Here is a 26,940-nt window from a genome sequence, read left to right as displayed (position 1 = left end):
TGCAGACCACTGCTCTAGACTTTGTCTAGGACATTCTAACACATATTAATATGCTTTGATTTGAGTTACCCTGGTTGGATGTTTAGGGTCAATGAAGCTCTTCAAACTGGTTTTCTTCCAGGTTTTTACTGTATTTTAGCTCCATTCATTCCCACAGCAGTAAAAACTTCAGGAGTTTCATTTCAGACACTGCTTTGTGTTGGTCCATTCATATAAAACACACCGAAGTCGCTCGGATTTCTTCCAGTGATCTGAAACCTCCTCAGAGTCTAATTACCTCAGCAGGGAAGGGGGTCATGAATCTGACCTTTCCTGCCGGTTGCAGATTGAGAGCCACAAGCTGAGCTTCCGTGAGACGGCCAAGGCACGCACCGACCACGGCGCTGAGATCATCTCCCTGGAAGACTCGCCCCAGCAGCTCAGCACCGTGTCGTCCTCCGGCAGCATCAACATGACCGACTCCCCGCAGCTCTCCACGCTGGCCGACCAGGTGTCCGCCTCGCTGGCCAAGCAGGGCTTGTGAACGTGCCCCCCCACCGCCTCGCCCCCGCTTCCTGCTCCACCTGCACCACACCACCACGTAGAGGAGTTGTATAATGCCTTCCTCATTACTTTCACTGGACTTTTTTTTTAAGATACCCATCACTGTTTGTCCTCCACTAACCTCTTAAATTTACTGAGGCGTTTCTTTTTAGAGAAGAACAAAAAAAGAAAGAAAAAATCTGAATAACAGGTAGGCCAAACTGTATTGATTTCTCTCTGTGGTCTTCTTGCAAAAATACGTAAACCTTTTGTAGTAAATATTTAGGAGTTAAAGCATCCAGCTGAGAAAAATTTCCCCAGCGAATCCGAGCGAATTGTTTCATCCCAACGCATCCTGATGAAAAAAACGACTTGGTTTCCTGTCACAGACTGTGAACCTTTACCAGTTTCCCTTCGATGGGTGTTCACTAATGTTTTTTTTAATTTATTTTATTTTTTTTTAATTTAGATACACAGAACATGAGCCTTGAGAGAGGAGGGCGAATCCAACTCTTTAGCTCCAGTTTGATATAAAGGAACAGTGACGGGCTCTGATGAAGGTTTGGGAGGAAAAGAAATGTCAAAAGAAAAAGTAGCAAATTTCTTGTCTAGCCAGAAAAATGTCTTGCAGACCTCTCTGCTTTCTTTGCTTTGTGTCCCGACATGTGCTACAGTAGGTGGCCGTGGTCGGTGGTGTGGCAAAAATAAGAACCACTGAGGAGCAAAGGGAGGCGCTGCCTGAGCTTTGAAGCTAAAAGGAAACTCTTCCCGGCCGTCACTCACTGTCTGAACTCAGACGTTCATCCAGACATGTGATACCCAAACCTCCGTTCACCCATTCCTCAGCTTGTCTATGCTCCTTCACAACACGACATTACAGTAAATAAATTCATGGCTCGAGGCCTTAGGTGTATTTACATTTTGTGCATTTTGCGTTTTTACGATGTTTACAGATTTGATGACCTTGGAAGTGCAGATAAACATTTTATCACTGCAGCTATTACTATCTTTTATCTTTGCAGCAGCCATATTGAAATTTGACAACACAAGGTGTCAAATAAAAATGGAGAAATCTGAAACTTTTTATACAAAAGAGCATTGGCACTGGAATAAAACAATTCAAACTTTAATTTTAGAATAGCGGGGAAAAAGTCAGAATTCTGTCTTTAATCTCAGAGACTGACTACTACTTTCTATAAAGGTTTGACAAAAAAAAGGTTAGTTTTTTTTTTGGTCCCTAAGCCTCTTCCCTATTGTGAAGAGGTAGCTGGAATTGTATGGCAGTAAACTATGTGATATTTTGGGAAGAAGATATAGCCCGCCTACTTTATGATAAATTGGCTTGCCATAAATACTGAACATGTAATCTTACCACAGTGTTTCTCAACCTTTTTCGGCCCAGCGCCCCCCCTAGCCTTTATCCAGGTCCCTCACCGCCCCCCACCAAAGAATTTGTAGGCTACTTTGCATGACTATTATTTTATTATTAATATAACTATTTAAAAGTTTCCAAAAATTTAAAAGTGCTGTGGTACCGTTGTTCTATCACTCAAACCGCACCATTTACAGCACCGGTGTTAATGCTATAAAATGAACGCCCTCTATCGAGGTATCACCCTTGGAGGGATTTCTTTATGTAAATGGGTTCATTTTTCAGAGGGATACAAAGTGAGGGTATTGTGATTTTAGTAATTACATGTTTATAAGAGCGATTTTATGTTGTCCTTCCATGGAAGCGGGCAGCTTTCAAACGGAAATAAAACACTTTTTAATATAAGTTGCTGCTTTGACATGATCACAGAGCTGCCAAAACATATGTACAAAAATACCAGGCAAAGTGAATCACAGCAACGTCATCAGCCGGTGTAACGCTAAACTGATGCGCTGAAGCTACTAGTAGCAGGAGAGCAGAGCTGCGCCAAGAAGCTAACAGAAGCTAACAAACACTGAATAGAAGAGCAGCTGTCATCGAGACCGTTGCAGCCAAGCATGATTTAATGTTACACAATACAGTTTTACCAAGTTGCTCAAAGTCTAAACTGGTATTGTTGTGCATATAAGGTGTAAAGTTTACCTTCTTCGACCAAACGGCCCCTCAAGGAATCCCAGCGCCCCCCTTTTGTAAAAATGTCCGCCAGCGCCCCCTGCCGTCCTCTGAACGCCCCTCAGGGGGGCGGTACCGCCCACGTTGAGAACCGCTATCTTACAAATGTACATCGAGCATTCAGTTAAAATGAATATCTGAGCGAACTGCGGGTGACGACCTTTCTGCGTCTCATATTGTCAACACAAAATATCCTCAGTGGTTTTATTCCTGGCACACCATCTTCAACAAAGGCGATTGGAAAGTTCGCTGGACTTAAAGGAAAAAAAAAAAAAAAAAGAATGGCTAGGAAGTTTGGTTCGCGTTGGGCCAGTTTTATAATCGTATTCTGTGCATATATGACATGTATTTGATATGAACGGACATTTGTATTGTGCCTGCTACTGTCAGTGTTTCTCTTTTTCTTTTTTTTTTACTGCTCCTACTGTACATGTGCTACAGCTTGATTAATGGGAAGAAAACCTTAATACAGGATTAAAGGGAGGGACTTTATTGTGTGCAGTATTTAAACCACAGTAAGCACCAAAATAATCAGAACAAGGCTAATTAGTAATTTAAAAAAAGCTCAACGTAATAAAGAGCCCATAAAGGCTTTACTGGCAGTAACTTAAGGTATTATTTCAAACTCTTACTAAATAAAATAGGAAAAATAACCTGTTGTTGCCAAGTCGATGGGTGGATGAAGGGATTTTTGTGTGCACTGCATCTTTAAGGTAAGCAAAAACAAACTGTAAAGCAACAAGTTCACCTCTTCAGGCACTTTATCAATACCTCTGCACGTCACCACTAACCAGGAAACACACATCGTCTGCTTCCCTTTAGATTCACCTTAAAACTGTTGATTTTATACATTTAAATGGGTATACATCCTTAAAATGATTTACATTTCCAATGTTATTTAAACACCTATATAAGGTTTCTGAAATTTAAATTCAAGACTAAGCTGGTAGTGGTTAACTAGAAAGAACATTTTGTTTTTAATTCCCTAAAAAAAAAGAAAAAAAAAAAGCCAATTTCGGAGAAAAAAAATGGACATTTGGCTTTGATTCCTCAATTTAAGTGTTAGTTTTGTCAAATGTTCCAATTTGTCTGCTAGAATTGCATCACCAGTGATCACAAAGACCTCCAAAATCTGGGCATATTTAATCTCTAAAGATGATACATTTAAGGGTTTATGACACCACAGAAACCCTGCATATAGTTTGATGCCAAGGCTCAGTTCTTCAGCTGTTATTTTCTGCCAGGAAAACATCCTTTTACACTCTCCAATTCCCTCGTGATCTATTATGGCACTAATGAAACATCCTTGCATGCTTTTAATGTAAGAGACAGCCGTCTGCTTGTTGCCTCCCTTTCACAGATTGATCTCCTGGTGTACCCCTTTTGTATCTGCTCCGGACTTTTTGGAAGGGCGTGCGAGTAAAAAGGGTCAAAACTCAGCAGACGCGTAGAACTCCCAAGGTGCGCTCGCAACATTATCTGCATGCCGACGTCTTTTAGTTGCAGTAGACCCCGTTCCGTCTCCAGAGATCAGGACAGAAAGGAGGTGGAGGGGAGGGGATGAGACCTGATCCCCCAGCGTGCTGTGAAGAGGTTCCTGCAGTAACAACACTCAACCTTTTGTTTTGTTTTTGGTTACTTCTGACGCTGTACAGACGTGGAAATGTGATTGTTCTCGTTATTGTGCATTGATCAGTAACTGGTTTATGATGATTCTTGTTGCTGTATATGTGTATTTGAAATAAACGCTGCAAAGTCACACTCACGTCTGAATGAACCTCGAATGAATGACCAAGCCTGGAACAATGGTGCCAAGTTAAACATAAATGTTTTAATGGTACTATTTACAAGAAAGAAAACAATTCTGCTTTTTGATTAGGTTATAACTGCTGCAACAATCGAACAGGTACATTGACATCTTAACTACAAAAAAAAAACAAAACAAAAAAAAAAAAAAACAGAACGGTTGTGGTGTACAAAGGAGGCGGAAAATGAAAACAACCATAGATTTTTTTTCTTTTTTTGCATAGCAATTAGTTACGTAAAGTGGAGGAGGGATGAGGTGAGAGCATAATTACAAGGATGTGAAAGTGGAAAAAACAAAATCTGGTTTTGAACTGACCATTCTGAGGAAAAGTGTCATTAAATTACTGTCCAGAAAGACCTGAGCTCGGGTGGCTTCTAATTGAGAGCTGCTACATTTTAAATGTTTAAAATCTTGTTAAGCTGAAAAAGAAACCATAAAGGGAAAAAAAAAAAAAAAAAAGCACATAGGTTATCGTGTTTATGTCGCCACAATTTCATTTACAGCCACAACTGTTTGCAAAGGAGTGAGATTAGCTTTTAGGATTACTGGTGTGATAAGACTAACATCATCTTTTTTCGTTTGTTTGTATTTTAGCATGCAGGCAGCTTTCTGCCGGGCAATTGCTCAAACCTGAACATAAAAATAGAAAGCAGCTCCCGGGTCTGTGCCGTCACCCTTTTTTTTTTTTTTTTTCCTTCTTTTTTTCTAAAACAGAACCGGCGGTGGGAACCTGTGCAGCGAGACGGGAGCTCTCCGAAGAGACTGTAGGAATGATTTTACTCTTCAAATAAAAACAAACTAATGCGATACACTGAAACAGACAGAACAAGATCAACAAAAACATGTCAGGAATGGAGAAAAAAACAAACAAAGAAAGAAAGCAAACCAGCAGAACTAGACTTGGCAGTACGAGAAGTGCTCTGGTGATTTCAGGCGACCTCTAGTGGGGGGAGGAGGGGACCACATCTTAAATGTACCTGTTTATGTGGATGAGGAGCAGGAGGAAGGAAGTGGGGAGGGTCTTTTTTTTGTTGTTTTTGTTTTGATATTTGTCACTCCACTAAAAATGTACATGGGGATTTACAAGCAAACTAGTCAATAGAAAACACCCTTTGGCCATATGTTGAGGAGTCGCTACATAGTGCGCTACAAGTGTACACGCGACATGAACACCACTAAGCCCCCATGTACATTGTTTAGCCTACTACAGAACTCACTTTTTGTAATGTTGTTTTATACTTTTTTTTTTTTTACATTTATCGTTTTTTTCCCTGTGACAAAAACAAGTGAAGGGAAAGGCTTCTATCTCCATAATGTTCACTAAAAACTGTGAAAGTATTAGACTGATGTTTGAATATCAAACAACAGGAACCCATTTAACATCTTATTCAGCTTTGAGGTTCTGCTTGTTAATGCCAGAGAGGAGCCGTGTGGGGCGGGGGAGGGGGGGCCGCCTCCGCCTGTCTGCCGCTCATCGGTGGGACGAGGCCCTGAGCTTGGGGCCGCCGTCGTCGTCGCAAGGCAGCTCCGCGTCGTCCGAGTCCAGACGCCCGTAGGCGGACGATCGGCACCCTGAGATGCTGCGGGCCCTCGGCCTGATCGGTTGGTCGCTTTCGGGCTCTGGGGCCGGGTCTTCTGGCAGGGGGAAGTTGCGGCGTTCCCACGGCGCTACGGTCTGGAAAATATAAACAGAAGTCAACCATTGCACCAGAATAGTTTTTTCTAATGCTGATTAAACTTGGGTCAATCAGTCAGACTAGGGTAAATTGGTAAGATAGTAGATGCATGTTGCTCTTTCAGATATACTTGCAGGGTGTGCCTTCTTTAAATAAAACACAAGCATGGCGTTTTGTAATTTTAAAACACTTTCCTGACATGCAGACTTTCAGAGCAAGAGTGTCCTTTTTCCGTTTTATCACGAGGGACAAAATTGTAAAAATCAAGCAAATAAAGTAGTCCAATTGTTTGTTTTTTTTTGTTTATTGTAGGGACGGGATGACTAACATGTCACTGTTGTAGAGTAATGGGCATGTGTTGTATTAAAATAACGGCAGCAGGTTTCCAAAACTTTTTGGCTCGAATGAACAAATTTATTGTCTGCATCAGAGCAGGATTTGGGTCACTTTCTTTTAAATCGCTTGCAGAATTTAGACAAGTTGAATTAATTGGATAAAAGCTGATCTGGGTGCAGCAAAGTCGACTTCTCAGTAAAAGTCTTTGGATAGACCTGGTTCTATGTAATAGCTGCCCTACCATATAGTGATGATGTGTCCAGCAAAGAGTATTTAGTTTAACATCGATGTTATGTTCATCTATCTCATTTTTGGAAACGTGGTAAACTATAACTCTGATGAGCAAAACAAAAACTTGGATGTAAATTTGCTGAGCCACTTTTTTTTATTTTTTTTGTCTCACCCGTTCCTCAAAGGTAAAGTCGGGCGTGGAGCACCGAGTGTCCTCATTGGACAGCAGCCTGTGGGAGTCGCGGGAACAGGGAGTCTGGGGGTTGGATGAGGCGTCGGGGCTGGGGGGGCTCATGGGCGACGGCACGTGGATGTAGTCGTGCAGCGAGGGGCAGTGGCCGGGGTCCGGCGATGCGGGCTGAGGGGTGGGTGGGTTGGTCCCACACAGCAGAGGCGTGGTCCGTCCATCCACAGATTTGTATGACCTGAGAGACACGAGTGTTAACGTCACGTGACTCGGACACGAGGAAGCTTCGGGTGGCGAGGGGGGAACCGACTCACCTGCTGCCCCTGCGTTTAGCTGGAGCCAGCGCCATCCAGGTCCAGCGGGAGCGCTCCTGGTCCTCGTGGGGCTGGTGGAGCTGGATGAAGGCGGCGTCCGTCAGGTCCTCCACCTGCAGGCCAACAGCAGCCAATAAAAACGCTGAAACATCTTCAGAAAGCTGCCCTCCACATTTTTAGATCAACTCTTTCTTAGTTGTAGCTTTTTTTTTTTTTTTTTTTTTTTACATCTACAACAGCAATTTCACTTTCATATGAAATCTGATTTTTTTTTTTTTTTTTTTTTTAACAAATACTTGAATTAGACAGATTGAGGGGATATGTGAGGAGGCTGATTCGTAGATGTTCTGTGTGATTTAAATGAAATGTAAAATGAAACACTGTTTTATTATCCTTTGGATATGATTATCAGAAATGAATTGCACAACTGCAGTGATTGTGCTCATCCGTTTACAGTTCTCTTGAAGAAAAGAGAACAATGCTTTTGTCTCCAACTCAAGAATGAAGAATATTTTATTAGGAAATGTCAGAAATCATGACTCAACTTAAATTAAAGCACTAACATAAATACAAAACACTTCAGGAATCATTTTATGACTAAAATCAGATGTTTGTCTGTCCTGATGAACAGTTTATTGCAGGCTGGTTAATACATTCCTTTTTTTTTTTATTAAGATGTTGGTAAACTTCGCTGGAAATTAGATCTGTTGTTAAATTAGCTCCTTATTGTTTTTCAATTCAATTATATCTTTTCTAAATACAAGAAGAAAAAAATGCTGGCACTTTTCCTGGATTTATATTTCTGAGATTAATTAGAAACATTTTAAATCCCTGGAGAAAAAAAGGCTATTAAAGGTTATTAGGAACATTCATCTCATCCAAGTCGGTTAAATATTTGACCACCAGGTGTCACTGTTTGCTCAGTTGGAATACAAAGACTTTCTCCAGTAAACTTCAGATTTAAATGATTACAGCCAAACTGGGAGCCATAAAACTGAGCAGGAGTGCCTACCTCTCGCTCGTTCTCCTCTGCTGTTATCGGCTGAGAGAAAATGTCCACCGATCGCCAACTAGCAGAACAACAAGACATGTTGAGCACAGAAACCTGGCAGCTGGTGAGGATAAGCAGTCAGAAGTGACAGCAGGAGCCGGTTACCTCGGAGTGAGGATCTCTTTGTACTGCAGCTTCTCCACTCGAGTGGTGGCCGCCACAGACATGGGGATCACTATGTTGTTGATGTCGAAGGAACTCTCACCACGCCTCCGCTTGATTGGCTGCTGCTGAAGGACAGGAAAACATCGACAAATGTAGCAGAGTTGTTCTCGACACAAAGTGAACATTTTTAAACTGTCAGTTGGTTTGATTTCAAGCTCTGAAGGGGCATTAATTATGTTTAATGTGAATTTTTAAGGAACTCTGAACATTTTGATTATTGTGGTAAAAACTTTAGACAGAAACTTAAAGATGTATTAAAAAATTTTTTTTGCTGAGGTTAAACTAGAAGCAGCTTGGCTCCTATAACCAAATCAACTGGATGTTTACGTTTTTCTTCTTGCGCTCCACCACCAGAAAAAGTAAAAACCACAAGCAGTTTCAGTTTGAGTCTCAGTCTCAACCAATGTTGCTTTTATCAGAAACTTTCAGGCGGTCTCTATGCGTTCGCGATCTGTGTACAGTTTGAAACATTTACAGTAAAGCTACGCCTCATCCAGCCTGAAGCTTTTAAATCAGGGGTGAACCACTTGATCTGCATCACCCTGAAACTACGTTTTTAGGCTTTTACTGAAGAATTGAAGAAAGATCAAGATCCCTCCGACATTCAGACTTAAAAACAGGACAGCTGCTCCAAGTGTTGACAAAAACAGATATAAATAGGACATGTTTGGGTGATTCTGAAACTAACTGAGTCTAAGTACAAAAACATTTACAAAACATTCAAAACAGACATTTGGTTTATAAAACTATAATTAGGTTTTTTTATTTTTTTATTTGTTAAACTATTGTCTCTAGCACATGTTCAAGTACCAGAGTGCAAAACTTTTAGTCAACTATAGAGGTGGTAAAGATCTAGCTTTAAAAGAATAAGCTGCAAATGTGCTACTATCATACCAAAGTTTGTTTTCTGTTTGTTCAATCTTTTGTGCATTTAAGACTAGGCCTCATTTGCATGTTTTACACTGAGCCTTTCGAAGTGGATTTACTCCTTAATGCTTCAACAGATAATTTTCATAAAAATGTATTTCTTAACATAATAGTTCAGAATGTCACTTTATCCTTTGGTAGAATAAGTCACAGATAATCTGAACAAAATTAAGGTTATTTGCCTCATTTCTATGATCCTATTTGCCATCTGCAAAATAAAAAATGCATAGAAAATGTGTGTGATGATTGCATGACTTTAGGAGTCCTGTGATGTCCACTGCTTTAAAAGGTTAAAAGGCGATGGCTTCAATAAATCTATATATTCCTCAGTCCTGATATGACAATGCTTCCAAAACTCTGTGACCTTTATAATCTTGGGTGATATTTTCAGTGCAAGGTATGGCAGTGTCACACCATTCAAAATTATACATTTCTTTCTAATTTGAAGCATAAATTTATGTAATGTTTTAATCCTTTGACTTGAAGCATCACAGAAAAAAAAAGTACAGGCATTAAAAAAACATTTCAACCGAGTCAAATAAAATTAAAACGGACAAATGCAGATAAGTGTGTGGTTAGGAGTGTACTGTGAGTGGTACACAGTACGCTGATTATCATTACATGTCCTGAAACAAAAGGATCAATATTGGTGTATATTTAGCAATGATTATTAAAAGGAGATTAATTTGTGCAGCTACTAGTCTTTTTTATTGTTTATTTGACTTATTAGATATATTGTTTCAAACCACCATTTTAATAAACTTTTCCTTCAGGTGCTGATCAGTCCATTGCCCAACACAGTGTGTGTGGTGGTGGGGGGGTTGTGTGTTTACCGGTGTGCTGGGGACGCTCTGGCTGCCGGCGCCCAGCTGCGTGGACGTATCTGACGACGTGGACAGCTGGCGCGTCAGCGGGCTGTGGAGCGACGGGTGCATGTTGGCCAGTGTTGTGCAGGGACTGCTTGTGTCCAAGAAAAGCTTCGGGGAAGCTATGGGGAAAAGACGCATGGATGTAGGAGATGGAGAGGTGTTTTAACCTTTGGTTTGTATTGACGTGTGTGTTGGGGGGGAAACTCACTGTCAGCCCTGTCCAGTGAGTGCTCTCTTAATCTCTTGCGGCTGTAGTTCTTGTCGTAGGGTCCTAACGGAGTGGAGAGGGTGTGCAGTCGCTCAGTTTTGCACCCACCCTGGTTGTCGAGTCTGGGCATGCTCAGTATGGCGCTGCTGCTGCTGTTACTGCCCATGCTGCCATCAACGGTCCTCTGCTTGTCAATGCGATTCTTACAGTGGCTCAGTCCTGCGACACCAACCACGAAAACGGCCATTTTAAAAAACTTTAAAGTATTTAAAGTCCTGATTTGTTGTCTACTTCCTGTTGGTCCTGTTGTAGGAAAAGCAGCATTTCCCCCCAACAGTTAGCAGAAATGTATGAAGGATACAGTTCTGAGTAACATCAATATGTCCTGGGTAGCATTTCTTAGAAAGCTTTTTCTAAGAAATAAAGTTACTGTAGAAACAGGCTTTAAAATTATCCAACATGTGAACAAGTTTCATTTATTTTTGTTGAGACTCATATTTGAGTCCCCCCCCCTCAGATCAAGGATTTACAACACAAAACCGATGAGATTTTATGACATAGTCATTAAAAAAAGAGAGGAACCAATATTAACATATCACTTATTCAAACTTCCCTGAACTGTAACATCATCAGCAACACTTTAGCCGTGTGTATCGAATCATATATATTGTTGGAAACAAATCAACATCCTGCAGGAAATCCCGAGACGCCTAAATATCTACAATGGTCATGAAAATCAGATAATGTCATCTAATAACAACAGTGTTATTTTAAAGAATATTTAGTGTTTGGTGTAATGTCTAAATATAAAGGACCTGGGTATAAATCAAGATAAAAAAAACAAACTAATTCAGGTTTACTGTAAACCCGGGTACTCACTGACTGCCATGAGGGAGCTGGTGAACTTGTGCTTCTCTTTGGATGAGGAGAGCTTGTGTTTGAGCGACAGCTTCTTCAGGGGTTTGCTCCTCTCCAGCGACTTGGACTGCCACTGGCTCTTCATCACCTGCTGAAGACGAAGGCCCACAGAAACATCTGGGGAAGATCAAATGAAGGAGGTCAAACCGGGATGATTTTATTTCATCAGCAAGATTCCTCGTATTCATCTCCCACACGATAGGAGGAGTCATACTTTATCCATAGCAGAAAAAATATGTTCTCAAACCATCACAAAACTTTTATTCATAAATAGCCCGTGATTTGCTCCAGTAGTAACTACTCAGTTACTCAGCTATTTCATTTAAAAGAAAAAAGAAAAAGAAAGCTGAAAACGTTGTCCAAGAATTTCCTGCCTGTCTGCCTCTTTATGGCCACTCCCTGCCTGCCTTCCTCTCCAAGATGTAAAGTAGGAAATGGCTGCATAAACTTCAGCGCTGCACTGACCATCAGGGAAGGAGAGGATGGGGTGGACGCCAAGATCCAGCCTTGACAGGCGCTCCAGGGTGGGAAGCTCGTACTGGGGTTCCTCTCTGGGGGTGGGCCAGCCACCACACACCACACAGCTGGGGTTCACCCTGCAGCTACACTGTGTACAGCTGCTCCTCGGGGTCTGCCAAGCGACAGCACAGGGGCTCGTTAAAGACCGCTTCATTTATACACACAATTCATCATACACATCATATATGCAGTCAGAGCAGCTAATCTGTTTTTGTTCCGGCATCATAGAAAAGTGATTTTTTAATTTTTTTTAAAATCTGGATTCTGCAAGTTTCTGTAACTTCATTGTAACATTATAAACTAACTTTTCAACACAATCTTTTTTTAAACTGCAAGAACGACAAAAATAGGCTTATAGCCTAAATTGTGCTCAATTTACCAATTAAAATCAGTCAGGATAAAAGTCTTGTTAAGTTGGTATTTTTCAGCTCTGGCAATGTTTAAATGACAGCTTTCACTAATTTAATGGAACCATCAACTTCAATTTGTGTTTTCCTCCTGAGCCAAGTGACTGGAGACGTTTTACATCGTAGCCAACTCGCTTTATTATATTCTTACCCCATACAGTAAAAGCTTGGTTACATTTACTGATGACCATCTGAAAATCACTGTTATTGAGTAAAGTCTTGTTAAAATTAAATTTGCCCATAACGAAGACGTGGGTACAAGATGACGCAAGTCAAACATGGGTTGTTTGTCTAAACACGCAATTTTAAGACATGAAGTCAGTTTTGCACATGAGTTTCCCAGTGAAGTTAAATATCAAGAGATTAATTTTCGACAATCATCGCTTCTCTTGTTCATGAGATTTTGACTTTTGTCACAACGTAACACTTTAATTCCTTAGCAACAACTGAACTAATGAATGTTTCCAACGTATTAAAAAGACAAGCTGATGCATGAATTGAACTGAAAACTTTCAGGAAAACACTTAAAAGTGCAATTTTAAGATCCTCCTGACATTTGGCCATTGTATTATTTGAATAATTACAAATTGATTGAATGCTGAACAAATGTACATATTTAAGACGCACCTAAACATAACAAAAACCTATGGTTGAAATTATAGACATATTGTAATTTCAATACGTCTGTAATTGAACTTGACATGATTATGTTTCACTTTGTAAAGTCCCTGCAGAAAACCTGCAACCTTTAAAACCATATAAAAAGATGCATTTACAAACTAAACTCTCATTAAATCAGTGACAAAGGTTCACAATTAACTCACTTTCCACTTCTCAATTAAAACCTGATCGCCCTCTTTTGTTGTGCAACTCACAATGCAGAGAGTTTTCCATACACAAGTCAGCCATTTCTTGTTTACTCAGTTATTAGGTTACAGGCCAGAAGGCACTCATCAAAGTGCAGTGGAACAACACAAGACGCTCTGAGAACAATGGTACATTCACCGCCGCTGAATGAGCATCAAATACCAGACGATTTTAGCCAGCAAAAGCCGATTCTCTGAGTTTTTAAAGCAAATGTATTGAATAAAAAATGAAGGATCAAAATTATCCGGCATTAAGATTCAACAGCAAAACAAACCAAAAAAGGCTGGGATGGGCAGACTGGCTCACCTTGCCGTTGAGGTTCGTCACCGTGTTCGGCTGAATGAGCCGCCGCCGCCGGCAGCCAACGAGCGGCCGCGTACGCGCCGCCACACACGTGCTGTCGTAGGCCGGCTGGAGCTTGCCGTCTGAGCTGTCCGCCATCCTGCCACAACAAAGAAGGGAGACGGGTCATCAGGAATGCCTACACCATGGTTTTATTAAAACTTTTTCTGCTTTAACGTAACATCTGGCCAAGAAGTTACATCTGGTCCGGTTAACATCCAGTTAACATTTCAACTAGGATAAAAACAGCTTAGAAATTTCCTGACTGGAACTGATCTCTAGTTTTGTTTTAAGATTTGGTCAATAGATTTTGATTTAATTTTCCTAAAACAGGCTTCTGGAAGTTGAGTCGTTGGAGCTTTGTTCCGCATAATCAAAAAACACCCCGGAAAGTGTTCGCCATGGTGGTTGTGACAAGAACAGGCGGACGACGTCAGGCTGAGAACAAAATCGCACAATTTTTGTCATGCTACTGAAACAATGAAAGAGCTGACTGTCGGTACTTCGACCATGCAGGCCGTTAATGCCAAGACAGAGGAAAAAGAAGAAAAAAAAGAGCTGAAAATTTTTAAACTGATTTTTAAACTGAATCTGGGAGAAAGTTGCAGCATTACAAAAATATCCCAGTTTATGAATCAAACCACATTTCCCTAACCTTTGGTTTTAATTTTATAATCTCATTTATCAAATAAAATTAAGTGAAAATTGACCTATTTTAGTCTTCCATCACTTTATTGTTTATGTGCCTTATTATGTGCCACTCCCTCATGATATAACAGTTGAGAGCAGTTATGATTAATGTTTGTTTTCCTCAAAGCAGACATTTCAACAGGAGCATTGTTAAACACCTCGGTTCCAGGTCTGTGTTGTAATGACCGAACCGTCAGCCTGAAGCCCCGTTCAATCAGCTCATCCAAATGAAAGCAGTCGTTTTCTTTATTAATTACAGCGCTGCTCTTTAGTCATGACAAGTCAAGATGTGGCCTGTAAAACAAACCCTGAGACTTTCCTGCTGATGAACAGATTCAGAGTCTAATCACTGCGGCTCTCGGTAACATCAGCATCTGATAATTACACATCCATTACTGCGGACAACCCGCTCTTCCATTTCTCAGAAATCTCAACATGAAGGTAATGATTAGCTGTACCTGCTGAGGACGCCGTTCACTGGCTGCCCGTTCTGACCTTTCCACGGGCCCTGCTCTGTGCCGGTGACGTGGGCGGGGCTTGTATTGTCCAGCCGTTCTGCACCAACATCCTGCGTCGACAGATAAGACAGAAACCAGTTGAGACTACACCTCGGTGCGTTAACTGGAACAGCCTGACCCCGCAGCGCCCAGCCGGGCCAGGATATTTAAGGAAACGACATAACAGATGAACCGAACCATCCCCATCCTGAATTATTCAGACAGATTTGTTAAAAAGGCTGGAATCTCCCAAAGCTAAAAAAATCGACTCTCCATCAGAATTTGCAGCTTGCTCTGCTTCACAAGCTTTTAATGGTCTTTCAAATGAGAAATGTCTTCACAAGGACACCAAAAGCATGCAGTTGGGAGCTTAAAATGAGAAACTGCACCAAGAATAAGAAAAACAAACCGTTCTCTACTTTAAACCAAGAGAATGGGAGCACGCACGCACGCACGCACGCACGCACGCACGCACGCACTACTTCAGGGCCACATTCTTTCAAACAATTTGAGTCGACGCAAAGAGAAGCACATTTTGAGACAAATTGACAAAAATTGCTTGTGTAAGAATGCTGAAAGAGCTTTTTTTATTTTTTTTTATTGAGATTATTGGTTGGAAGCTGAGGGAAAGAAAAATCCTTTCCTTCAGACGCTTATTTCCTTTCCATGTTTTCTTTGATTTAGAGAAACAAACAGGTTCATTGTTTCTCACTATCAGGGGAAAAAAAAAAAAACTTGTGTAGAGGAGTCAGCAGGAAGTCTTACGCTTACATACTAAAACACAGAACGAGGTGCTGCTCAATTCAAATATTTTATAAGCTAGTTTGCATTATGACCGAGCTCGTCAGTAAAACAAACATTCTCAACAGCGGCAGGATGCAGAACTGATCTGATTAGTCCTAACATTTATTACACTTTTTAAGTTTAAGCGCCTTAGCTTAAACTGCTTTACAACTTCGCTGGGGTTTCGGCGAGATAAAACAGATTGAAAGACACACCAAATAATAAAACCAAAAAAAAAAACACAACAGGCAAAACAGCATAATTAAACTAGAATGGGGTTTTAAGAGAAGCTATCCGTGATAACACAGTCGGCCTTAAGAAAGACTTTCAGTTTTAATCAAAAACAATAAAGGTCAGAGTTCAAAGGTTTATTGACAGCACTTTATGATTATTGCTGAATGCTACATTCACTTTGCCTGCAGCTCCTCTCAGAGGAACCTTAAGGTTCAACCTTAGAGAACCTTAGAGGATTAAATTTCAATCTAAAAGTTATTAGTTTTATTATAAGATGCATCTAAACAATCATTTCATTTTGGATAATTACATCTACACTACATTGGAACATTACGTATCACCACTACTAGCTGTAATAATAATAATAATAATAATAATAATAATAAAGATAAGAAAAAGCTTTTCCATCAGGACATCACCTGTCCACCCTACCAAAGGTACCAAGACCTGCTTTAATGACCGTGGTGTCACTGTGGAGTGGTGTCTATGGAGTATTGTAGAGATGAAAATGAGCAACACCAGATCCATTGAAGGAGACGAGCTGAATGATGCCGTTAAAGTAACCTGGCCTTACACAACACCTCAGCAGAACCTCAAGCTGATTACCTCCATGCCACACTGCACTGATGCAGTTATTTATGCATAAGGAGTACTGAGTGTGCATTCTGTGCAATACACTGCTCACATCTATGGTAAAAATCCTTTTTTAAGTCTTCTCATATTTCAATAATATTGTAGTGTATTGAAATGAACCTCTAAGCTCACCTCAGAGAATGAATATTTCTGAAATTCATTTCTCATGACAATAATACTGCAGAAGTGGCCTGTACTTGTATAGAGCTTTATCTAGTGTAGAGACTAGATAAAAGCCCTTTACACTACATTCAGTCATTCACACACTACATTCAGTCATTCGCACAGTTAGAGATGAGCTACATAGTAACCATAGCAGCAGGCAAAGTGTGTGAAGAGCTTTGCTCAAAGACAACGACAGACAGAGCAGGGATTTGAACTGGCAACGCACCAGTGACAGGAAAAATTCCTAGCACAGTTGCCCCAATGATGTGTTACAATGGGCTTTCAACCATACACCAAACAGAAAAAGTCAACTCAAATGCTGAATTTGACAAAATTCAATTTAATGCCAAAAATATTGTGAAAGTGAGCTAACAAAGGCAAGGCTTTGCTGAGTGATGTATCCAAATATAATTTTAAGACTTGCTACTACGTAACATGATGCACTCTAAAATGTTAGCCAAATAATTTCCGTTTATCCATAAAAGAATAAAAAATCTGATTTTAAAATTAGGAAAATGCGTAGTGATAAACTGTGGTTGTTTTGAATGAACAAATATTAAATAAAGCTGATTTTCTGGCGATACTGGGTTAGCTTAAATAAAACAACCGCAAGCCAATTTCTTCTTCAATCAAGTCATGAATGTGGCATTTGTAACAAAGCCGTGCAAAACCAGGAAAAATAAAGAGACACGTTTGCCATTTTAACACAAATCCTTGAACTGGTAGGAAAGGATTTTGCTCTGATAGAAGGTCGGCAGTATAAACACTAAAACCTGTTAGTTACCTGAGCATTTACAGCCTCCGTCTTCACTTCGGTGCCAGCTGTGAGCACAGCGCTGGGGGCAAGCCCTCCCAACTCTACAGAACCCTATGGATCAAACAGATGTGTTCAACTTTAACCACAAAAGTATACCCATTATGATACCCCTGTTAAATATCACAATAAAAGTATACATGCTAAAATACACTTCCAATTTCCTCCCTGCTCTCTACTGTTAAGGTGCTTCAAGTCACTCCTGACAAGAATAGTCGGCAGCTTCACCTGTGTCTGGTGAGAACAGTGAGACTCCGAACAGACTTAAAATACTACTGCCATGCAAAGAAAGAATTTATCATATTCAAGGCAAATATCGTCATATCACTATGTGCAATATTAATGTCAAATAACTTTTAATGGCACTTTATTTGTAGGAAATTATATTCAAAGTGTTAAAAGATGGAGTCAAAAATAACATGATGATGCTTAAGCTCAGAGATAAAAACACAGCAAGAGTTGGAAGCATCTCAGTGGATGCAGGTTAAAGCTCCAAAGTATAAGCAGAGCAAATCTGTTACATTCAATCAGGGTTTCTGTTACCTGCTAAAAGTCTAGCTTCTTGCTTCATCAAATCTAATTTTTAATACCTCACTGATACTAAAAATAGCCAAGAAGTCATCTTTCCTCAGCAATAGGTGAAACATCCAAGAGCATTTCTGTTGATGTTAGCCAATAGTGCTTAGTATGATGTGTTTACTGATCAAGAAGCCAAAAAAAAAAAAAAGTTTACGACTGAAGTACTAGCTTAAAAATTTACAAATGCAATCCAGATCATTCTAGCTCAGTTTTCTCTTACAAATATTTACCAGAGAAATACACATTTAACTATGCAGCCACAAACTACAGCTGGAAACTGTGTTCTCAGCTGCAAATCTCTTGGATCATGAGTTGGATATTCTTATATCCAATAAATGCACTGTAATTGTTATTTTAGTCTTAAACAGTGCGTTATTGTTACTATTATTATTACTAATCTTGTTTTTTGATTTATTGTTTAGTGTGAACCTATATGCACAACGCTGCTGTTGCATCTGAATTTCCCCTTTGCAAAACAATAAAGGCCATTTCTAGTTCTGTAAAAACATGAAAGTCCTCTTCCAATTATCCAGCAGCACCATGCAGAGGCGATTAGGAAGGAAATGGCAGGAACCAACCTTGCTGGCGCGGATTTGTCTGTAGATGTCTGTCTGCTGTCGGATGCGGTATTCCAGGTCCGAGATGTGGGCCTGAAGCCAGTTCCAGTGGCTGATGATACCAGCTCTCTCCACGGTGTAGCGGCTCTCTGCCCGCTTCCATCTGTAGGGGGGGGGAAAGGTTTACAGCTGAGCCACTTCATGGGACACAAATACACAAAATTCACTCTTCCTAAAGTCATTTTTCACACCTCTGGATTTATTAACAGGTTCCAGTAGTCAAGAGGCAGATAGGGTCATTGTTTTTAAAGTACTAGTAATACACACTGATCATTAAAGCAGCATTTCCCCCATCAGACTGCAGAGGTCAGTGAATCAGCATTACATATAACACCCACTAATGACAGCTGCAGGGAGCCTGGATGAGCACTGAAGCCAAAAGCAAAAACATTACAACTGTTTTATAGATGAAGAAAAACAAAAAAAAAAGGCGTTTCTGTAACACTGTTATCTCCGATTGTAAACACAGTGTGCAAAGCTCATAGCTGGGTACTCCATTTTACCAGTATGACACACAGAATGGGCATTTCAAAGGCAGACATGAGAGGAAAATGTCTGCTCCTGCACCAAAAGGCAGCAACCACAAGGGGAGCTGTTCTTCCAAAATGTAGGCCACAGTGACACTAGCTGAACAATGAAAATAATGACTCAGATGGCAGACAAAGATAGACCTCGTACCCCTGTGCATTCTCTTTCTTCAAACCTCATCTCTGTTTAAGTCTTCAACAAGGACCCGGTTAGAAACTACAGAGAGCATGCACCGCCGAGAGCACGAGAGGCAAAGGAAGAGGGGTGGAAAATGGGGACAACGGGGGCTGGGAAGCTCTGGCAGTCTGCAGAGGAACAGACGGGCTTTAAAAGCAATCTACAGGCCACAGAGTGCTGGAGGGGGTGGGGCTGGGTCAGGAAACAGAGGAGCATACACTGGGATAACCAATAATCCAAGCAGGGATCCTGCCTTATTGAGAAGCTGATCAGAGACAGTTCCTGTCCCCTAAAAGCAGATGCCAGCCACCAATCAGTTTAATCAAGAACCACTTAATTCCTCCCTTTTCCAACTGCAACATTTGCCCATCTATGACTCGTTTCACTGCAACACAGCATCAAGGACAAACAGCTAACAATTCAGCTGCAGTATTTCCTGCTAGCACCACTTCCTTTTGCTCTTCTACAGACTTAATCCTGTTCTGCTGAGGTAAACAGTCATGCTCTCCTTTCACAAACTACATGGTGACAGACACTGCGACAATCCTAGGCAACCACACGGCGCATCAGATAGGTGCACTGTTAAAGGTGGTTTATTAACATACATAAGTCATCATGGAGCCTTTTTCCAAAGCAAAACCAATAGGCTGAAGTGTGTTCGTGGAGCTGCTGGCTTTATGGTGAAATTCAGTGAGAGCTGGGTGGACATCTGAGGCAACAGAGGGAGAATGAGCCAGCCAGGTGCAAAGTCCCTGAGGGGGGGAGGACTGGAAAATGATGACAGAAATTCATACTGAAACAGAATAATGTGAGCTTAAACTTCTGAAGAGAGAACAGAAGGCAGATTGACCTGCCTATAAAGAAACCAGGGTTGTCATCAACAGTCAGAGGGTCAAAAACATGATTTATTTCACACATTGGGGAGTGGGGGGAAATCCCTGTCAACTGCTGATTAAAGCAGGATTATTTATATTGTTGCAAGTTAAAATACTTTAAATTTAGTTTGATTTATTCACCATGATCAAAGTTTTCATCAGTTAACCTTAAAGTAGGTTAGCACCACATGAAACCATCACAATCCAAGGCAGTAAATGTCATTTAACGCTAAATAGCTAATTGAGATTTCTGTATCTGACCTGAGAAGTACTGAAGTGATTTGGGAAACAACTCAGTACTTAGTACTGTTACTGGTGAGGATGAAAAAGGACAAAGTAGTCAAAGGACATTGCTCATGCTTAATCTAACGTGGCAAATGTCTAACATTGACAGCAAAATGTAATTTTATAATAAGGAATATAGAGATGAAGAATTTGAATATAAACTGAGGTAGCAAATCTGCTTGGAATGATAAACAGATTTTTTTACTCCAAGGTCAGGGTTTAGTTAAAAAGGTATGATTGCAAACACACTTGGTCATCGGGTAATAGTTATTAATACACTGGGTTTTTCCAGTGTATTATAAGCCTGGCGGGCCACCAGGCTTTACTTGTGTCCCTGCCAGGCTAAGCATTGCTTATTTATTTAGGTTTTTAAAAAACGGTCGGCATTTTGTAAGACTTTATACTTGGTGTTCAGATATTAAATCTTCCACTCTTTCAACAACACATAATTATCAAGTGATATTTTCAAATTTCCTGTTAACTTTAAACATTTTTAACTCAAAAACACAATGGACCGCTGGGTGAATCACTGCCCGAGCGCTCCAACCACCAGGCTCAGCAAGTTTGAGTTGAGGTGACAAGGAGGTAAAGGATTGAACTCACTTAGCATTTTTTCTTTGAAAATGTTTCTTCTTGTTTTCTCACTCCTTTCATCTGGCAGATGGGCAACAGTAGTTGAAACATCTACTCATTACAACAAATGCATGTGGAAACAGCGACTTATAAGGCTGCAGGCAAACTTTGAAGCAGACTAGCTACAACAAAAGAACAGGAACGCCAGGGCTAAGGTTCACACGGGTTTACCATAATCTGACAACAGATTGGAAGAAACATTGCCTGGTACGATGAGTCTACAGTTCAACTGCAACATCGTTTTTAGCAACGTTTAGTGGCATGGACTGGTTTCTTGAACGCTACAATGAGTTCAGTGTTCTACGATGGCTTCCACAGTCACCAGATTTCATACAGATAGAGCACCTTAGAGACGTGATGGAACATGAGATTCACATCATTGTGCAGCCGACAAACCTTCAGCAACTGTGATAAGCTATCATGTCAAATATGGACCAAAGTCTTAAGGGACAGCTTATTAAATTCAGGCCCAGGAAGATTAAGGCCAACCTGTTACTATCAAGGTGCAATTAATGAGAATCTACAGAATGTTTAGAATAAAAGGTCCTATTTTATCACTAATTTATGTAGGAGTCCGTGGTTAAACACAGAAGCTCAAACGTGCCAGACAATCATTTAATAATTTTGACTGTCCTGTACGTAATCTTTGTCAAAGAAAAACTTAACTGGAAACATCACTGAATTAAATTAATGCTAAAAGGAATCGTCTTTGTTCGCATATTGGACTTTCTAAGTTTTAGGGGAAATTACCTGGAAAAATAGCATTTAGATCGGTGGGATTCTAAACCTATTTCAGTAGATAACCATATATGGATGGACAGTTTTATTGCTTCTGTTCAGGCTTCATATCTTTTGGCAAACTTATGAGTCATTTGTATTGTCTTTGTTCTTTTACACACACACACACACACACACACACACACACACACACACACACACACACACACAGTACTGGCAAATGGTCTAGAAGTGAAATATGAATGTCAGACAAATATTTTTAGTTCTGATTTTTGCCTTTACATTTTAACTCACAAATCAGACCATAAGCCCTCTACAGCCTTAGAAAGGTGACTGAACGTTGTACTAAATTTTCAGTTCAAAGCACATCAATTTCAAAAACATTTTACTGCATATCCTGCCAGCTGATGTACACAGTTGTTTACAGCTCTATCACCTCCACCTGGAAATTCCAACTGTTGTTGAATAATTTATTTCCCAAAAAGACAAAAATACAAAGCTGCTGCTGAAAAGGCCTCGAGTCTTAGTACAGCAGTAGACCTGAGTGGCTGGTCGTCTCCGAGTGAAACGGATGAAAGTGGAAGGAGCACAGAGTCCGGATTTGAATGTAGTCAAATATGAACACTTGTAGGACATCACACATCCAATCACCTCAATCATCAGAGCCCCAGAGAAGAATGAGGAAGAGGGGGGATTGCTCAACACCCCCACCACCACTCTAAACGGGATGTGCTCTCCTCCCCCAGCTCCAGCGCACAAAGCACCAACGGCAGTCTCTACAGCTGCCGTTTCCTGGCTGTCAGCACATTCTGCAGCGTGGCGCTTCTCTGGATGCAGCGCACATGTGGTCCGCCACTGGGAACCAGTACGCTATATTGTTCCTGAAAAACGTGGCCCAAATCTGAGCCAAAACCCAGCAGGTCTCCCGAGTGACAGCAGCCCACAGAAACATCACTGATAATCCACAAATCATAAATCCAGGAGAAGTTTCCAGATGTAAAGGTTCAGTTTTCCCATGAATGAATCACTTCTTTATGCATTAGGCCTGAAGCTGTTTCCCTGATCGATTTTCACTCTATAACCACAACACAGAGCAAATATACACAGAATACATAAAAACACAAGGACATCTCAAAAGGTCTGAATTTCAAAAATGTTTTGTCACTTATTTCAGAAAGCAAAACTCAGATTCACGGTACATAGAATAAAACCAATCATTGACCGTGGAAACGTAGGATTCTGCACCTCTACAGTTTTCTTCCAGATTCATGGACCTTGATTTCCAATTGAAAATACGACCTTCAACCACAACGCAACAGTGCAGTCTCTGATTAAGGAGTGACTTGATACGAGGTAACATTTGTGTCCCAGGTGAAGGTTTTATCTGTGCGTAGTGGCTCTTTCCATTCAGACCTCAGCCTGAATGGATTTAGCCAGACAATCCTCTCAAGGATGTGATTATCACCATTGCACATTTTCTTACCACAGTTTTTCCTTCCAATCAACTTCCGATGAATATGCTTGGATTTAGTGCCATGAACAACCAGCTTCTTTAGCATGGCTTGTGGAAGATGTTAATGACAGTTTTCTGGATACCTGTCAAGTCAGCAGTTTTCCCCATGATTGTGTGATCTACTAACCCAGTCAAAAATCATTTAGAGGCTCATGAGTCCCTAAATATTTGGGTGTGGCACCGATATTTACCCCCTTTTTTTTTTTTTTTTTTACATTATATTTATTTGAAACTTTGAATTCTGGGTTTCCATGGTCGGCAAGACAATCAAAATTAAAACAAAAAGAATTTTGAAATATTCCACTTTCTGTGTAGTAAATCTATATAATGAGTTCAACTTTCTGAAATGAGTAGGAAAAAAATATTTACATTTTCTTGTACAATATTACGTTTTGGTAGATGTACCTGTATTTATGGTTTTTGCAGTTCGACAGAGGAAAAAACAAAAAAAACACAAATGATGGTATGTTGCTATGCAAGGAAAAAGTCGCATCAACTGACAAGTCTTTACAAGTCAAAATTCAGTGCAACATTATCTAAAACAACATGTTGCAAACATTACATGTTGTTGCATGTGTGAAGTATTACAAGTGGTTTCAATTTTTGAATTGAAAACAAAATAACTGAGCGGTTCAAAAATATATACCCAAAGAATGAAGTTTCAAAGTATTCCCACATTAAAGCTTTGCAAGTGTAAAGAAATAACATTCTGATCACTGTATTTTGGTGTTCCTTCAAAGTATGTACAAGTAAAGTTATTGGCAAGATTCAGAGATCATGGTGTACAATGGTTTTTAAAGGCAAGAGTTTTTAGAACTAGAGAAAGAACTGAAGTTCTCTGACAAAGTAAGGCAGATTAAGACAAATAAATGTGGCTTTTTTGGAAAAAGTTATAGTCAAGAAAAACCAAACAGTCATTAGTGGTGACTAACAGAGTGCCACCCAACACTATTTTGAAGGCAACACTGTTTTAAAACAACACTTTGCAAGCAAAGAGGAGTACATCTGGTAAGCAACTGACTGCATGTTGGCTGCCCTATCAAACAGTCTGACTAATTAAACCGGTAATATCAGCTTTCTGTGCCTCCAGTGTTGATTTATAAAAAGCAGAATGGCCAAAATATGCAGCATTTTTGAATAAGGCTCTACCAGTAAACTACAGAGAATATTACTGTATATTTTTCCTTAGGTCCATGTATAAAACATAGTTATCATAACACTATTGTAACTGCAACATTTAAAGCTTTTTTTCTTTTCTTTTTTTTTTATTACAGCAACAGGAATAATGGGATTTATTAATGCTTTGGTTATGTGTAAAAAGTAAATGTGCTTTGTGTCAATACTAGAGATGTGCCGATCAGGTTTTTTCCTGCCGATACCGATCACCCATGAGGGCCGATCACTGATACAGATCACATAATTATTTTTTTATTTATTAATTTTTTTTCATAAACACTACCGGTTCCACTATGTGGAAAAAGGAACCATGAATTCACCTTAATTTAAACAAAAACATGCTTTTTATAACTTTTTCCAAGAACTAAACAAAACAGGCATTCTGCAAATTGTACCGCTATCGGTAATACTATCTTTAACAGACTGATAACATATGAAGGCTCTGAAGAGACTAAATAATGCAAAGAGTTAAAATAAAACCTCTCAACATTGTCAAAAAAATTCAAGTATAAAACTTAACATTCAAAGGCAAATACAGGCTCCATTACAATAAACAATCCAGAGTTACTGAATGCATGGCGGCTAGCTGATTACTGCTAGTTCGAGTGGCTGTTTCTGACTGAGCGGAGTAATTATACAGAGCAGGGAGGAGATCGATTATTTTTTTAGAGATTATCTGTCTCATGTTAGGACAGCGAAAGTTTTAATACGCATGTAAAATTTATTTTTTTAGGCTAGATGCTGCAGCTTTAAACAGAGGTTCGCTGTGAGAGTTCACTACAATGTGGAGCAGAAGCGGCTCCGTCTGTGAAATATTACTACCTGTAGCGCGTAGCAGCAGTTCAACAGCGAGAGCAGAACCAGCGTCTTACATCGCAGCTCGAAGACTTAAATAATTTTGCGGGTTATTTGTTTAGCTTTCTGACCATCAAGCTAATCCGGGTAAGTGTTTGTAGCTGTGCGCTGCTTTACCTGCTATCTGATCCTCCATATGTCGTTTTTACTCCAGTGAGCCTTGATGTAGCCAAACTCCGTCAAGTGTGGAATTGTTTTTATGTCGTATTAGCTTCGTCGTGTTGATGCATTTTGACGTGCTTCAATTTTCCGCTGCAACACGCAAACTTCCCCATTCACTCAGTGCGTTATAGTTACACATCGCTTAGGATTTGTTGCTGCGCGTTTGCGCAGTGTGAAGGAAAGAGGAGACCAGCTGCACAGGCAGGCTGCGAAATAAGAAGCAGGTGATTGGTATTGGCAACAAGAGCCAATGATCGCCGATCACCGATCATGCACTTTTTCACGAAAATCGGCCGATTATGATCGGTGATCGATCGGCACACCTCTAGTCAATACAGAATCACATACCGCCCCATGCCTTGTCATGCATCATTAGACAGTTAGCATTTATTTATGCTTTGTTATAAATACAAAGCTGAATTTTCAAGTGGAACATTTACATCAAGGTCATCAGTTAAGTTTGTCTGCAACCTGATATATTTGGACTTGAAAAGCCTTCAGTCTCACTGCTATTTTAACTACTACAATGTAGAGTTGAAACGCTTATTCTGATCAACAGTGATGACTTGATTATTGAAATAATTGCAAACTAATTTAAGAATCAATTAATTGTTAACTGGAGTGTAGAGACTCAAACAACAAAGTCACTTGGTGAAAGAACAACAACACTAATACTAAATAAGCAAAAACTACATTGGCTTCAAGGTTATTGCATATTAAGGTAGAAAAAAGAAAAAAGCCCTTTGTAAATATGTTCTACCCACAACTCCTTAAGCGGTATTAAAAAAAATAAACAAAAAAAATCTCCTAGCACTTTGTGATATCCAATTATTAATCAGTTCATGTTAAAAAAAATAATTGATTAGCCCTGTGTTGATGTCAGGTCAAGCAGAAAGGACTTCACTTTTCAGATTTTGTTTGTCAGAAGTATTTTTTTTTTAGATGCAGATGTATCCTTTACTACAAATGATCAAGTGTACATTAAAGGAAAAATATATTATTTCATTTTAGACAATAATTACGGATGTCCTGATCCGACCATGTGACCTGAAATTCAGCCCAATCACGTAGTTTCACACTGGATCAGAATCAGATGTCACATCCTGGTCAGGGATCAGATAAACATTTACATTTACTCTAAACCAGTGGTTCATAACCTTTTTTGAGGTACCGAACCCTTCCGTAGTGATAAAAAATATGACCCACCCCCCCCAAATTCAAGACATAGGGGTGACCCGACTAGCAACCCCGAAAAGATGCGACTAAGGAGCAGATTTAGAAGTACACGAAAAATTACAGAATTTGGTAAAAACGGTGAGCTTTGCTGAAGTAATTAAAAACACAAGTTCAAATCCATGCCGATAGTGGAACTCCTTCAATCAGTGCTCTTCCGCAGCACTGATTGGCTAAGCAACGTAACGTGATCCTTCGCAGCAAGTGATGGCAAAGCGAACCCCTGAGACCAACTCATCGAACCCCTGGGGTTCGATCAAACCCAGGTTAAGAACTACTGCTCTAAACAAAACAAGAATATAA

The 26,940-nt window shown here is 40.0% G+C and overlaps 2 protein-coding genes across 19 annotated transcripts in view; one reads left to right on the top strand and one right to left on the bottom strand.

The window, feature by feature from the left end:
- Nucleotides 1-4,391, top strand: part of mapta (microtubule-associated protein tau a) — a 35,538-nt gene extending 31,147 nt beyond the window's left edge. For 14 of the 15 annotated variants that reach the window (XM_081600861.1, XM_081600857.1, XM_081600856.1 and 11 more), the window contains one exon: nucleotides 326-4,391. In XM_081600861.1, coding sequence (XP_081456987.1) covers nucleotides 326-523 — 198 coding nt within the window. In that variant the 3' untranslated portion in view covers nucleotides 524-4,391. The remainder of the gene's footprint in view (nucleotides 1-325) is intronic. The other variant, XM_081600859.1, reaches the window with a different exon arrangement.
- Nucleotides 4,392-4,437: 46 nt separating this feature from the next.
- LOC103481617 (KAT8 regulatory NSL complex subunit 1) overlaps nucleotides 4,438-26,940 on the bottom strand; it is a 41,871-nt gene continuing 19,368 nt past the window's right edge. For 3 of the 4 annotated variants that reach the window (XM_008437207.3, XM_008437206.3, XM_008437208.3), the window contains 13 exons: nucleotides 18,424-18,565; nucleotides 17,237-17,320; nucleotides 14,599-14,708; nucleotides 13,415-13,550; nucleotides 11,781-11,946; nucleotides 11,277-11,432; nucleotides 10,398-10,616; nucleotides 10,154-10,308; nucleotides 8,334-8,458; nucleotides 8,190-8,247; nucleotides 7,178-7,290; nucleotides 6,849-7,101; nucleotides 4,438-6,108 (listed from right to left, as the gene is read on the bottom strand). In XM_008437207.3, coding sequence (XP_008435429.2) covers nucleotides 5,905-6,108; nucleotides 6,849-7,101; nucleotides 7,178-7,290; nucleotides 8,190-8,247; nucleotides 8,334-8,458; nucleotides 10,154-10,308; nucleotides 10,398-10,616; nucleotides 11,277-11,432; nucleotides 11,781-11,946; nucleotides 13,415-13,550; nucleotides 14,599-14,708; nucleotides 17,237-17,320; nucleotides 18,424-18,565 — 1,921 coding nt within the window. In that variant the 3' untranslated portion in view covers nucleotides 4,438-5,904. The remainder of the gene's footprint in view (nucleotides 6,109-6,848; nucleotides 7,102-7,177; nucleotides 7,291-8,189; nucleotides 8,248-8,333; nucleotides 8,459-10,153; nucleotides 10,309-10,397; nucleotides 10,617-11,276; nucleotides 11,433-11,780; nucleotides 11,947-13,414; nucleotides 13,551-14,598; nucleotides 14,709-17,236; nucleotides 17,321-18,423; nucleotides 18,566-26,940) is intronic. The other variant, XM_017310877.2, reaches the window with a different exon arrangement.

The sequence above is a fragment of the Poecilia reticulata genome, chromosome 19, assembly GCF_904066995.2.
Source record: "Poecilia reticulata chromosome 19, P_reticulata-male-v2, whole genome shotgun sequence".
Taxonomy (NCBI): Eukaryota; Metazoa; Chordata; class Actinopteri; order Cyprinodontiformes; family Poeciliidae; genus Poecilia; species Poecilia reticulata.
Note: the sequence above shows the minus strand (reverse complement) of the source record. Positions and strands in the feature narration are given on the sequence as shown.